Genomic DNA, 15,673 nt, shown 5'->3' with positions numbered 1-15,673 from the left:
AGCGAGTCCGTGCCAATGTCAGGAAGCGTTTTGACAAGGAGGAAAGCGTTGATAAGGTAATGGAGCTTGACAGCCAATGGAGAAAATTCAGATGGAGTCTTGACCAATTGAACAAGGCCAAGAATATCATATCCAAAGAGTATGGGGGCCAGGATGAAACAGAGCAAATCCAAGGAGTGAACAACCCTCCAGCCTCTGATAAAAAATAGTAGCCAACCTGAAACTCCATCAAAAACTTGTGATCAAAGCCAAAATACCTCTCATCATCATCTTCGTCGGCATTGGATTTGACTTCTCTTTTAGAAGCCATCAATAGTATTGGCGCCCGAAGTTAACCTAGAACAACTTAAAAGTTTGCGCTCTCTCAAGTCGAGTCACAAGTTTGTATCGTGTGAACAAGCAATTGGAAGATGTGCGAAAAGTAACAGGGATAGTGTACTTCGTGAAATTGGAAATCTCATTCACCCGGAATGTACCTATTTTCTAACGACGGAGGATAATAACGCAGTTGTTAGAGAGTTCGGGTAACATGCTCAAACCAGAGGATGTGGGCTTGGAAAAGTTGCAATCGCACGTAGACTCTCATTGAGATGATCGAAGGTCTAAAATACTTGAAAAGGGCTCCTTAATTGCTGGTGCAAAGAGGTTACTTCCTCACCGGAAACTGGTATATGGCTCCAGCAAGCACTAATCCAATACGCACTGAGATTTATCGATGAATTAGGCTTTCAAACAATTTACACACCATTTTGGAATGCGAAAGGAAATTATGGGACAAGTTGCTCAATTGAGTCAATTTTGATGATGAATTATATAAATTAATATCCTCGAAAGGATCTGAAGATAGTGAGGAGAAAATATCTCATCGCAACTAGCGAGCAACCAATTGCTGCGCTCCATCTAAATGAATGGATCCCGGCTAGTTCGTTACCATTACGTTTATGGTGGCTATTCAACATGTTTCAGGCAAGAAGTCGGCTCCCATGGCAGAGACACGCGTGGAATATTCAGGGTTCATCAATTTGAGAAAATTGAGCAATTCATTGTTGCTGCACCGTCAAAATCTTTGGGAACATTTCCATGAGATGATTGGAAATGCTGAAAAATTTTTACCAATCATTAGAGTTGCCTCTACCGGGTTGTGAATATTGTTTCCGGTGCGTCTGAACAACGCTGCAGCTATGAAATACGACCTGGAAGCTTACTTCCCTGGCTCCAAGGCTTACAGGGAGCTGGTCTCTGTATCTAATTGCACTGATTATCAATCAAGACGTTTGCAGATCAGATTCGGTTCAGACCAAGAAGATGAAGCGGCCAAGTGGAGTACGTACACATGTTGAATGGTACACTTTGTGCCGTAACGAGAGTTATCTGTTGCATATTAGAAAATTACCAAAACTAAAGATGGAATCAAAATACCCAAGGTTTTGCAACAATTTATGCCACCAAAATACAAGGAATTTATACCATTTGCAGCTAACGTTGCCAAATCATCATCCTCGGCGACAGAAGAAGCAACAGCAACTGAGTGTCAACAAACCCCAACCTCTCGAGGTGACGTTCAACAATAATATTGAACGGGTAAATAAATTTGGCCTGTGTGAGCGAGTTTTTATCATCTTCATAATCATTGCCGGGGTTAAATATTCTGACTTCGTATCCGTTTGTTGTCCCGATGAGCATGTAATTATGAAATTTGTTGCATAACCATCTTGAGCAGCAACAGGTTGAAGTTGCGCCACTACTTCCCTCCCCTGAGAGTTGAACTTCTGAATCATGTCTGCTAAGGCAACAGCGACGCCAATCAAACGCAAGTCACATTGAATATTATTTTTATCTTCATCTTATCTGATATTCGATTATCTCATTTATGTTCACGGTCTTGTAAAAGCTGAAGAGAGATTAACTGCGAGAGGGTTATCATCATCGGGATCAGACGTCCTCACGATCCAGCAGGATGATGTGGCTATTATGTGGCGACACTTCTCGGCTGACCTCTGACTTTCGGCTTACACCCTTTGATTTGTTCCATTCACCTCATCGAGTCGAGTCTCGTCGAGTCGCCTCACAAAAATAGAATCAAGTCTAGTCAAGGTGGTATAATTTTAAACCTTCACCAACGCCGTGACCCCTGAATCTCGAACTTTGATGCTATTCTCATTTACAATTCCACCGATTTCGTGGGCAAACACATTAGACTCGAGAAGACAATCGAGCCGATGAACTTTGTATCTAGGTAGAATGACGTAACTTTTTCACTCTGCTCATTTGACCGACTGCCGGGAGAGGAGTTCTTGCCTTGGCTTCCTATTTTTGACTCTCTGTGTGTTCAAAATGTAAATTGATGGAACACAACACGATACCTTCAGACACTCGGAAGTGGATCAAGTGTTGACCACCTCACTGACCTTTGGACCTACTTTACTTGTAGTTGTTCTCGTGCCTCCCTTTGTTGAGAGGCGCAATCAACTTGCAAATTCAATTCGTGAATGGAAAAACAATGACGCCCACTATCCAGGGAAGAGGCGATTTTTCACAGTCAAATGGAATTAGGTGGCTCTTAATCATTAGCTAGACCCTCGTGAGCTCTGATACCAATTTTACAATGCAGCGGCTGTTGCCTCTGTCGCTGCCACTATTGCTATGGTCAGGAAGGATTATGAGGAGATGGTCAGCGCAGTTTTAATGATTACCTGTCCATCTAATTTACTACCGCCGGCTCAGCTCGGGCAGTTTCAAGTTCAAAGGTTGGAGCCACTTGTATGCAGATAGCAGCAAGAGTCTATTTGATGGCAACAGCAACAACAACAGGTATAGAACAAGTCGACTCCTTGGCAGTAGTTTCCTACTTAGCCGGCGGCAATCAACTACTGTAATAGCGTTCGTAGAGGCGGCTCATTTTTCAAGCCGGCCACTTGAATCCGCCCACTGACTTCCAGCTAAGCAAATTTTTTTCCCGCTCACCCCCCCTCAAGCTGAAGGATTTTCTCTAACGGAGACTATTGACCACCACCACCACCACCACCACCAGCATTACTAGTTCGTGCCAGCTAACTGCTGCCTCCGTCTGAATCAATGACGCCGACGACGCCGACGACGATAGCGACAAAATTATCACCACTCGGTGGCCATATAAAAAGGGCGCGCGTTTGCCGGATTGGTGAATCTGAGAGTTTCAGTCGAGATTAGCCAACACCGAGCTAAGATCAAGAGTCATAGAAACTTTTTGGCTTCAAGATCACCAAGAGGAAGGAGCCAGCCAGCAGAAGACCCAGAATCTAGTTGTAGTTGTGCTCAAAAAGTAGACCAAATGGATCTAAACAAGTGAGATTCCCCAACGAAAGTCTTGTCCTCGACGTCAAACATTTAACTTTAATTTATTCGGAACACATAGACACACAAACACACACAAAGATGGCTTTTAAAACACCTGATTGCAACTAGCTTGGCGCTAGTTTTATTTATTCTCACGGCGGGTGCGAACTCGGAGTTGGCGCGCGCAAAACCAGAAACCAGCGACATCAATGTCAGTGGCGGCGGCGGCAGCAGCAGCAGCGCCACCACCAACCAACCGACAACCGCCAGTTTTACGTTATCCAAGATGAAGGTAACCTGAATTCTAGTAACCCAGGCAGAAGTTTGGCCACAACCGTTGCACTCGAGGCAATGGAACAACCAAAAAGTTGGTTTGCGCGCCAATTACCAAGCGGCGGCGGCGGCGACGGTGGCCACGACGGCAACAGGTGCCGGCGCTCCAGCTTCGGCTGCGATCGGCCAAACAATTGGGGCTGCCGGCCAATCAGCAACCAGGTGAGCAGGTATGAGCAGCAACTTGCTCCATTTTTATAGCACCTACGAGAGCGACGAGCATCATGACGATAACCAGGACGACGACGCCGACGACGAGCACCACCAACACGACCTCGACCACTTCTACTACGACCATAACCAATCATCAAACTCTCCGCTCGCCTCGGAGGACGAGGAGGAGCACGAGCAATGAGGTTGAACACGAGCACTACCAACACCAGCCCAGCCTGGAGGGGAGACAGCAAACTCCCTGGTACCTCCAGCGCCAGCACCACAACCACAACCAAAATCAACATAAACTTGGCCAGCCAAGAGATAATGATAATTCAGGCGTCAAGGGTCGTGGTGTGTCAGCCAATCAAGTGTTCGTGCTGCTGGTGCTGGTGCTGCTGGGTGCCGGTGGGACGACGATGTCCAAGAGACGCCGATAGTGGCCAGCAAACGAGCGGGCCCAGCGTCGCCGGGTTCAACCAAAGGTGGTTATCACCCGAATCCAGTGACTCGTGATCAGCCTCAACATCCTCATCGCCCATCGGGCAAAGAGATTTGGCGGCCAGCAGCCAGCCAACTCCAATGGCAGCTTCCCTGTGGCCGTGCCCGGCGTTGCCGAGACGCCAACAACCCGGACGGGGAGCTAGCGGCGGAAACAAGCGCAAGAACCTGGTCTGCTACTATGGAACTTGGGCAGTCTACCGGCCCGACGCAGGTAGATTCAGCGTAGAGAACATCGATCCCTTCCTCTGTACTCACATAATTTACCGGGTAAGTTTTGGTCTCACGAGACTCTCGATGGTTTCCCCTTGTGATTGTGGATGACAAACTAGAGGTAGGAGTTGATTGTGTTTGTCTATTTGCCAAGCAATTGAGCGAGTCAACCACCAAACATACACGCAGGACCGATGCGGCTGCGGTTGTTTATAGAGTGAGCGCGCGCGCTTTTCAAGGGTAAACAAAGTGTCCCACTTGTGGAAGAAGGAGTGGAAAATTATAATCACAAGTGGTGCTGGCCAGTGGGGCCACTATAGAAGGGGGGGAAATGGACACTCAATTATTGCTGTTTTTAGCTGGTCTGAGACTATTACTCGCTCACTATGGAGCCAATAATTAACCATCGCCGCCTCCACCACCACCAACAAACTATTTAAACAGATTCGCTGGTTTGAGCTACGACAACATGATCAGACCACTAGACCCTTTGGAACGACTTGTGAGGACAACTACGGCAAGGGGCGCCATGAAGAGGTTTACCAATCTCAAGCGCACAAACCCAGATCTCAAGACACTGATTGCCATTGTGAGGTTAGTATTGTTGTTGTTGTTATTATTAGCTGCCAAGCTACTTGAGATGCCTCACCTTGAGCATCTAGCACCGAGAGCTCTTGAGTTACCAAGGTCCTGCATGCTAATGCTCTGCCTCTTGTTTGTTTTGATACCCACCACCAGGCTGGAACGAAGGCAGCATCAAGTACAGTAAAATGGCTTCCGATCCAGACGCACGGGGCAGATTCATTCAAAGTGTCCTCAGCTTCCTGGAGAAGTACAACTTCGACGGTCTCGACCTCGACTGGGAGTATCCAGGTTCCCGTGGCGGCGCCTCCTACGACAAGCAGAATTTTGTTCGCCTCATCAAGGAGCTGAAGGAGGCCTTTTGAATCGCGCAACTATCTGCTAACTGCCGCCGTTAGTGCCGGCAAGTGGTTCGTTGATCCGGCTTACGATATTCCACAGGTGGGCAAGTACTTGGACATGATCAACTTGATGGCCTACGACTACCACGGCGGCTGGGAGAGCAAAACCGGCCACAACGCTCCCCTGTTCGCCTCGAAACTTCACGACACCGGCAAAGGACGAAGCGTTGCTCAATGTCAACTGGTCGGTTAACTACTGGCTCCAACAAGGGGCACCAGCTGAGAAGATATAATGTTGGGCGTCGGCTCGTATGGGCGCTCGTTTACATTAGACAAAATCCCAGGTAAACGGCATTAACGCGCCAGCAAACCAGAAGGGCCAAGCGGGTCCCTACACCAGGGAACCAGGTTCACTGGTTTATACAATGAATTGTGCGAAAGCTTTCAGCGCCAACCACAATCATGGACAATAGTGAGAGATCCAGACTATCTTGGCGCCATACGCTTACAATGACCGCTTATGGGTTGGCTACGACGACCAGGAAAGTTTGGCGCTTAAGGCACAGTTTGCTAAATCAATGGGCTTAGGCGGCATGATGATGTGGAGCATTGAAACGGACGACTTCCAAGGTAGGTGCCACAATGGGGAAAAGTTCCCCCTGTTGAACACAATAAGGGCGCGTATTGGACGGCCAGGGGCAAGTGGTGGTCACTCCCCGCCACCTCCACCAGTGGCCCGCCGCGGCCGCGCCGCCGCCACGCCCACAGCCGCCTACCTCCAGCGGCAGACCCCTCGACCACGACCACGCGAAAGCCCACCTCGACTACACCTGGCCGCTGAGGTCGAGGACGAAGCGGAGCCCACGACCACGACCACGACCACGACCACGACAACCAGGAAAACCGTCAACCAAGAAGCCGGGCCGAGTTCCAAGCAGCACCCGAAGGCCCCCGAAGTCAACCACAACCACGTCGACCAGCACAACAACCACCACTGAGAGACCAACAAACGATAATGACGACAACAACAACAACCAGGAGTTCCAGTGCCGATCGGACGGCATGTTTGCCGACCCAAGCAACTGTCGTAAGTTCATCAGGTGCGTCAGTTCGGGCGGCAACGGCAAGTTCATAGTCTACAAGTTCGATTGCGGCCCTGGAACTGCCTTTAACGAGGGCCAACAATATTGTGATCACATTTACAATGTGCCAAACTGTTCACAAGAGCGACAGGCCTCATCGACAAGTGCCGCCAGCGAGAGAGCCAAGCAAAGTTCGGCTGCTGCCGCCGCCTCAAGGAAAACAACAAACTCAACAGCCAGTCGCCGCAACCACCACCACCACCAGTTGCACCATCACCAACTCAGTCTCCTGGCCCAACAGCAACAACCTTTCTGGCTCCCCCACAACCAAGCGCAGCAACCATTTTATCACCAGATGAGCCACCTGAACCACCTAACCCAAGTCCCTAGCTCTTGGCACTACTCGAGCCATCATCTTGTCCACTAACATCAACATGGGCGACCAGAAGTAAAAGTTAAACTATAACTTTGAGGCCCAGACTTGTAGTTGTTGTTGTTTTTGGTTGGTTGCGCGGGGATTTTGCTCACTTTTCGGCCCATCTGCCCATCTCAAGTTGTTGCTTCTCTATATAGCAGCTATATTCAATGGCTCCTTAATCACCCCCACTGGCCTGTTGGACTGGCGAGCGGCGGAGATATCGCCTGGGCTACTCGAACGCAGCGAGAAGAATAGAGCAACCACGAGAACTAGGGGCTGGAAATAGAACTTTCTCCTACTTTTACTCAAATAGAGCTCAAGCTGAGGTAGTAACCAAACACTAAACACCAGTGGCAATAATCAAAAAGCTAAACTTCCAACACCAACAGTTGGGTTAGCAACACCATCATTGCAGCAACTACCCCAAAACAACAACAACACCAACAACAACAACAACCTCTAGGCTCTAGCCAACATCACAACTCGGATTCGGCGCACAGTCACAACCAGAATCACAATGAAGCTCCCTATCTGGTTCTACCCGCCATTGCTACTACTTGATGCCACTACTTTGCTGTGCAGGGATCCCAGAAATTAAAAATCATCACCACCAACCTCATCCAATCTCCAGTCTGGTCGTCCTCGTAGTTCCTAGTTGTTGTGCGGGGATTATATTTCCCTCTTCTATTCTCTATATAGTGTATATCAGTTAAAGTAGCCAAAGTGGACGCTGAGGGACCAGAAGTTGAAGTGGTGATGATGGTGGCGATGGTACCAAAGTAGCCCCATCCTGTCGTCCATCCGTCGCCCTGAGCTTCTCGGCTTCACTCACTTACTTCCAGCCTCCTCCTCCCCTTCTTCATCATCCCCCATCCACCTACTACTAATATTACTGCTCACCCAATTTTCTCATTTGGTGTTGCTCCCTCCCTGTCCTCGTCCTCCGCTACCCACTTGACGCCAGTTGTTGATGTCCACCACCACCACCATCATCAGCGGTGGCTACTGATGCAGCCACCCTAATGAGTTGCCGACTTACAACCTTACAACTGTCGCCTTCCACCACTGCGCCTGTGAGGGACCCAACCAGTTCGGGTTTGGGTTGCCACTTCCAGCACCAGCGCCACCACTGCCCCCACCACCACTACAGCTACTTGCTTGATTGCCGCTCGTCGTCGTCTGGTCGTCAAATCGAGAGGCACCACCACCACAACTACGAGTGGCAATTTGGGGCGACAGGCACTTAATATTGTCTACAAGTTGGTGTGGTGGCGGCCGAGGATGGAAACCAGCCAACTTCTTGCTGCTTCATTTACTCATGTGTGTCGTCGTCCTCCTTCTCCTGCCCGTCCCTTCCGTGCTTATCGTCCTTTGCCTCCAACTCCAACTTCAGCCAACCAGTTTAAAGTTCGAACCCAAACCCAAACAACTCAACCCTCACCAAAAACACCGGCCAACAATAACAACAACAAGCGCCCATATCGCCTGTATTCAGCGGGCGTTCCCCACTTTCCCTGCCTACCTGCCCGCCTGGCTACTCCTCCAAAATTCGATAGTTCGCTGGCACAGTTTCGCGCGCTAGAAAGGAGCTGGCACAGAAAAGCGCGCGCGCTCATTTCCATCCGCCTCCGCCTCTCTTATCACCTCCACTTCCCCCCTCGTGCGTGCCAGCTGAAGGCCACTGGCTGTTGTCCCCAAGGAGCAGGCCGAGAAGTGAGAGTAGCGGACAGCCGGACGACGTGTACTCACAGCTGCCGTCCAAAGCGCGTGGCCATTGTCGTACAGCCTCAGCCCCTCCCTCGCAAGTTCGCGCGCCATAAGCAGCTCTCCGCAGATTGCAGGCCACTAGTGCTGGCTCGTGGTGGAGCTGACAAGGAGCAAGATACAAGTAGAGCTGCGAGGTTCGCGAGATTGAGGCGCCTCTGTGCGCCACCTTGCGCAGTGGGCCGATTCACCTCTTCTGCGCACGACGCGCAGTTTCCTCCCCCAATGGAACTTGTTGCTTCTTCTTTCGCGCGCCCTCAACACGTTCAATGCTGCAGAGAGGCACAGAGTGTCCTCATGTTGTTGTTGTTGTTGTTGTTCTGGTGTCCTCTACAGTTGTTGTGTTGGTGGTGGTGGCTTCTCTAACTTTGTGTGTGCATTTTGAAGGCCGCCCGAAGAGGACAGCGTGTAAAAGTTGTTGTGTTCGTGTGCAAAACGCGCGCTCATCTGCCTGTGGCGTGCAAAAGTTTCCAAGTTCTAAGCGACGTTGTCGACGAGCACTTTAAGTAGAGTCGCTAGACTCGCGAGATCTTCAATCGTAAATTATCACTGCAAGAGTTTACATCTCAACCACTTCTTTTGGAAAACCACTTCCACAACAACAAGTTCCTTGCTTAACCAACCGAACAAGTAGACATATTCCAAGAAAAATTTGCGCCTCCCAGTTACTGGACAAGAGAGCCTCTCGCCAAGGATAATTAATTAGCTCCCCTGTAGCTAGAACATCGACAGCAACGAACGAATCGAAGCATTATTCGCTTTGCAAAGGTCCGACTCGAATTCATTGCACCATCACCATCGCCGTCACAAGAACCACATAAGAAACAAAAATGAAAATCAACACCAAATCCAAAGCGCCTAGTGGTGATCACCACCATCACATCCAACTTGCACCACACTCACAACTTCCAAACGAACACGAGGAACACGATCAATCGCCGCCGTTGTCACCACTTAGACTTCCACAATTGTCCTCCTCGAGTTCCAGTATCTCCAGCTGGAGTTCATCTTCTCAAGCGTCACAATCTTCAGAGGATGGCGACCAGTGCAATAGTGGGAGCATGAGCAAGGAGGACAGGGCCACGTATAATACCAAGTTCGCCAGATACCACTTAGAGACATATAGACAGAACGATAGGATGCGTTGGAATTTCGACTTCGACCACAATAGACCCTTAGAAGACCCAAAACACCACAATCAACCGGGATCACCTCGTTACCAGTGGGAGCCGGCGATTTAGGCTGTAAGGAAAACAAGCTTTTCTTTTCAGGAAGAGGAGGACGACAGCCAATTAGATCTGACCACTTTTATATAAATGTATATTTTTGATTTTTTAGGTAACAAGAAACCTAGAGAGAATCTCAACATCATGGTAATAAATGAAATCATAATTTCACATATATAAATCTCAAGAATTCTTGTACTTGACTCTGAGCTTCTCTCTAACCATGGAGGCTTTGATCAATCGTCTCCAATTATCCCAAATTCGCTTCTGTCTCTTCTCCTCACTTCTCTTCCTACTGTTTTCCTGCTCCTCCTCCCAGGCCATTTGTAGGGTTTCGGCGAATTCCTCACAGACGATAAATCCTTCAATAACCGGATGAGCACCATAACTGCCACAATGATTGTCAAAACCAACAACCGCGGCAGCGCAATCAATGCCCAGCTTGTTAGCTACCCGTGGCAATCCGGCCAACTTCAACCAGGCACAACCTTTGGGTAACATACAAGGTTGGTACATGTCGACGTTACCATAAGCATTACGCGGAACTTTTCCATTCTCGGCCACAGGTGGATCATACTCTTGGGTTTGCCACTCGCCAAACAACTCCAATGGGATGTCTTTGATCAAATTTCCGGTGAACTTATCTCGTTTCGGTCTGGCAGTTACGGTTTTGTAGACATACTCGCCGGGTTTCACAGTTCTGGCTTCACGTAACCAAGTTTCGCGTGACCTTACTGTCTGGACGCAATCGCGCGGGAAGATAGGCACCTCTTTGAAGAAACCCATTGGCGCCACCTCTGGTGGATAAATGGCTTGAAATTTGAGTAGGTGTTTCTCGAGTACGTAGAGAGGGTGATTGCGAAAACCATTGTCTGATGTGGGCATATCCTGTTTGATTAAAATCTCCTCGCGCTTAGTCTCATCTGCATGATCCTTCTCTCCAATTTTGGACGGACCCAGCGCCGCCATAACGGAATCATACCATTTGTCCTCGCAGCGACCGCGCCGGAAAGCTGGTGTGTACCAATCTTCACAGTAATTTTTCTCTGCTTGCTTAACACAATACCTGTCAAGATCATAGGACACTAAATAACAAAATGGGCGGGCAAGTTCAGTGAGAACATTTGGCTCGTCTAATTTGACGTTACATAAATCAACGCAGCACCACTTTTTCTCGTCGGCTAGGTAAACTTCAACCCAATAATCCAACTTTTCAATTATTTCATTAACGTCCTCGATCTCGACAACAACTGGTTGTTTGGTTGCTGGTTTCTTTGCGCCACTATCGGCTGTCTTGTTTCCGTTCTCATCCTCCTCCTTGACTGTGGATGGTTTTGGAATAATGTCAGCTCGGAGCGATAAAGGGCGTAGAACATTCACTATCCTGATAGGCAAACTTGGTCTTAAGGCTTTCAAGCATGCAACGAATATTACAACTAGTTCGATGAGGCTGGTTGTCTCTAGGGTTGAAAAGCATTCTAATAAATTCAACATGAAAGGCTGTTGCATGTGTTTCAGTCTGACGTCCTCCTCGCCGGTCACTTGGATAACTTTGTTGAATTGTTCCATGAATATTTCCAACAACTTGCGATCACTCTTTTTGCCTTTAATCTTGAACCTTTCATCGACAACCGATAATGCGAGGCCTCTTATAACATTGCAATTGGCAATCTTAACTAACCTGAGGCCTCTGGCAATGTAGAGCAATAAGCTGAGTTTGTGTTTCATGAGTTGCTCAGTTATCTTAACTCTGTTGATACTCCTCCGAACAACCTCATTGAGGTCCATGCCTCTTCGCTTCTTCTTTGAGACAACTTCCTCCTCGAGTTCGTACTCATCCTCACCATCAGATCCCTTCTTGCCTTTGACTCTTTTGCCTCGTCTCGGACGACCAAAGGAGATGGTGATCCCTTTCTCGGGTAAGTTCGGCATACCTGGCTTGAATGAGAATTCGTCGTCATCGCCGTCCTTATGCTTGACTGCTTCCCAGTCTGGATCGCCAATGTCGTCATCGACATCACTCTCTCCACTATCACTCATGATTCCAACCTCATCCTCCTGGTCTTTGCCCTCCTCGTCGTCGTCCATGGGAGTATTGAATGGGATCTTTACTTTGACCATTTTGATGCGTTTTTTCTCTCACAATATTAAGTATCTTTGGGCTGTCTAGTTCATGCAATGAATGAATGAGCTGAGAGAGGAGATATGAAAAATACCTCTCCTCTCGATGAGATTCTCTCAAAGTTTTCGGCGTAGCAAATGGTGCGAAAACAAAGTAAATTTTGAGATCAGCGTTCAACAAGCACAAGGCTCCGAGCCGGCAGCTCACATGGCGCGCGTGTTTTCGTTCCTCTCGGAATCTCATTGTGTGCGCGATTCGTGTACGAATGGTGAACATTTTTATGCACGACCGCCGTTTAACAACGTTTAAAGGATCTCTTTCGTACACGTGTAAGATGTGCGAAGGTTCGCCGTTCGCGCAAAAGTTCGCCAGCAAAAAACATCCTGTGCGTGAGAAAGTACGTGTTAATAAAAAAACCTCGCCGAGGAGTTTTTTGGATGAATAAATTAATACCAATTACCTGTGCCCCTTCAACCGCAGCAGCAAGGTAAGATAAACATTCAAAATCCATTAGTGTGAGAGGAGGGGAGGGGGGCCCTCGTCAAGTGGTGTCATTAATTTGAATTGGTGCGACACTTGTCGGGTCCGATTGATGAGAAAAACGACTAACTTGTTAGTCGTTTTTTCTCGCCGGCCATCTAGAGACGAGGCACACGTACATGAGCACGGTGACGCTGGCAAGATGACGGTTTGCCCCGACAAACCACCCCTACCTGCAGCAGCAGCAGGGCAAAGCCAGCGAATCGGCTGATTGTGGGCGCCAAATATAAGCCACCAACGAGTAACGTCATCGTCGTGGAAATGGCTCGCGCGAGCGGCGCCTAGAGCCGCTGCGCCCTATGCGGCGCACCCCCAGTGTATGTGTGCCTTCGCCTGGCTAGACGCCCACGCACTCCGACACTGGAGCCACCGAGCAAGCCCAGCAGGAGCGTGGCATTAGAGGGTGGGGGAGGCGGCGGCAACTCACTCGTGGTCTTTGGTCAGCTCTGGGTGGCTGTGTCGCGGCGCGTCTTGCTGTCAGCTTCCGGCTGTGAGAATGAAATGTTATACCGCGGCGCTGTGTAATGAAGGCTGGTCGTACGCAAGTGGCTGTTGTTGTCGTTGTTGTTGTTGTAGCTGCTGTTGTTGTTGTTACTCGCTGGCGCCGCTAGCGAGTTTGCGCACTAGGCAAACCATTACAAAAACACCGAAGGCAATAGCACAACATCCTCCACAATGACAAGCCGAGGCGCCCGAGTGTAGCCTTGGCCAAGGAGATGCATTCAAATTTACGTGACGAACCGAGCACTCGGCCATACGGTTGCTCGCGGGTCTCGATTCGCGAACCGCCGCCAGCAGCAGCAGCAGCAACATTCGAACTTGGAACACATCCAACTGCGACTGTCTATCTGTCGGCCTGTCTGTTCGTGTGGGGCTTACGTAATAGCGCTCGAGTTCGCGCATTGTCGTTGTTGAGCCGCCGCCGTCGTTGTTGTTGTTGTTGTCGTTTGTTGGCGAGCTAGTGTTCGCGTACTGGCCAGCGGCGCCCACATTCGCGCGCGAGTTGCACGAGCTTGCGGGCCAGATTCTGGGCGCCAGTACCTCGGTGAGTTGCGCCAAGACCACACTCTCGGCACCCAGTGATCAGCGTTTATCGAGCACCAGTGTCGGCCGGGAGACGCACGATAAGATGGACAAGCAAGTGAGAGGGGAGAGGCAATATGTTGTTTTCGTGGGCGCACACGCCGGCCTTGAAAGTGGGACCAACAAACGTCTGCCCGATGCCAGTGAACCAAATAGCAGCCGCCAGCAGGAAACCGAATGATAAGAAGCCAAGACTAGACCAGTCAGCAGTAGAACCACCAGTAGCAACAATAGTAGGCGCAGAGGCGCACAGGTAAGTGTCTTCATTACGTCGGCATCAGCATCAACATCAGCATCTGAGTTTCCAGCCAGTCGCAAAGGCGTAGGCTCCTGTGTTTATTTTAACGGTTGCTGGAGGCAGGCGGCCGAGCGAACCTCCTCGGTGGCTGCAATACATAGAAGCTTGTGATCGCAATTGTTGTTAGGAAACTGTGGCAACTTTGGCCGGCCGGCCGGCCGACTCCGCGAGAGAGATTTGGACGCGAAAACTTGCCATGGATTCAGCCATGAAAGGGAATTCTGGCTCAAAAATGAGGCGTCGCCACTGGGAGTCACACATTGGGGCTATCCAACTGGGAGAAGCATCAGCATCAGCCTTAGCCTCAGCAGCCGAACTTCTACTGTCGGACTTGAAGAGAGGAAAAGTGGCTACCAGTTCGGCTGCAGTTGGCAGACTTCGCCGGCTAGATGGCGGCCGGCGGAGCTGCCTCACTTGTTTAGGCTAATGGATGGCGCAATTTGCCTCGGCGCTTCTGTGCCGCTCTTGCCTCTGGCCGCCACTTGGTGGTTGTTTCTGGGCTAGCTTGGCATTGGCTTTTATTTAGCTTGTGCAGTGGTGCAGAATCTCGGCGGCAGCGGCGGCGGCTGCACACATTCATTGTGGGTCGGCCTAGTCGTTCGGTCACTTGTTGTTGTGGGCCGGCGAGCTGCCTCCAGTTCGACTTGAACGCTGATGACGTGGCCCACAAACATACGCTCGCTGGCTGGCTGAGGGAGAGAGACTTTGTGTGTGGGAACGCCGCGCATAGCCAGCCAGCGAGCGGAGGTGAGCCGCCGCCGCCGCCGCCGCACTGAGCCCTGCAGTGGCCGGCGCTTGGTGGTTGCCGTTGCGGTGGTTGCGCCGCCGTATCGGTAGTGGCGGTCGCAGTTGCAAAGTCGTAGTAGTTGTGTACCGCAACTCATAACAGCAGTGGATGGGGAGAAAAGTCCAATGATGACAGCGGCAAGCGAGACTTTGAAACTCAAACTGTTGTTGTTGCTGCTGCTGGCGCTGTTGCGATCTGTTAGCTATCTGTGTCTCTCTTCCATAGTGAGCACAGGTTAGCTGTTGCGCTTATCGAGCTACTGCCAGACTGTGTTGTCCCCAATTTGCGCTGCCGCCGCCGCCGCCGCTTCACTGAGGCAATACACAGAGATTTGAGCGAATATTTGAGCGAACGACTGAACGAACCTACGAACGAATGTGAGCGAATATTGAGAGAAAGAGAAATTCTTTTTAATTTTCTCTCTCTCTCGCATTCGACTGTGTGAGTGAGTGAGCGAGCGAGCGAGTGTGTGTGTGTGTGTGTGTCTGTGTCTGTGTGTTGATGTTGCGAGGAGATGAAATGAAATGAAATGTCACCTGTTGCTTGGTGTTGTTGTTTCCATCATCGTTACAATTACATTTACAATCACAACAAGCACAATCTAAACTGCAATTCCTCCTCTTTGCACACACTAAATTATTATCACATCGCCCAGCGTTGATTCCCCATCACCGTTCACGTCGAGAGTTATTATCGCCACCACCATCTTCATAATCTCCATCAAGACGACCAAGAGACCAAATCAATCATCCTAATTCTCCCCACCCGACTGTTAATTCTCCTGCACATGACACACGCAACCTCACGCAATAATAGTTGCAATACAGCACAGAGACACTATTAATACCATTCCGCAAAGGATAAGACCAGTTGCATCGCCGACAACAATTCCCACTTATGAATCATTGCAACTAG

At 49.7% G+C, this 15,673-nt stretch overlaps 1 protein-coding gene across 1 annotated transcript; it reads right to left on the bottom strand.

Annotated features, from left to right (window-relative positions):
* Window positions 1–10,111: 10,111 nt before the first annotated feature.
* LOC143869100 (uncharacterized) lies at window positions 10,112–12,016 on the bottom strand. Its single transcript, XM_077376243.1, has one exon. The coding sequence runs from the start codon at window positions 12,014–12,016 to the stop codon at window positions 10,112–10,114; it is 1,905 nt and encodes a 634-aa protein (XP_077232358.1).
* Between the last annotated feature and the right edge of the window lie 3,657 nt (window positions 12,017–15,673).

Source organism: Tasmannia lanceolata, unplaced genomic scaffold (genome assembly GCF_043159265.1).
Source record: "Tasmannia lanceolata isolate RefF3 unplaced genomic scaffold, GAP_Taslan_0.1 ptg000939l, whole genome shotgun sequence".
Taxonomy (NCBI): domain Eukaryota; kingdom Viridiplantae; phylum Streptophyta; class Magnoliopsida; order Canellales; family Winteraceae; genus Tasmannia; species Tasmannia lanceolata.
The sequence above is the reverse complement of the archived record's forward strand: the minus strand, read 5'-3'. Positions and strand labels throughout refer to the sequence as shown.

What these genes read in the sequence shown, in the direction of transcription:
- LOC143869100 (XM_077376243.1), bottom strand. Translation starts at nt 12,016, where the DNA reads ATGGACGACGACGAGGAGGGCAAAGACCAGGAGGATGAGGTTGGAATC.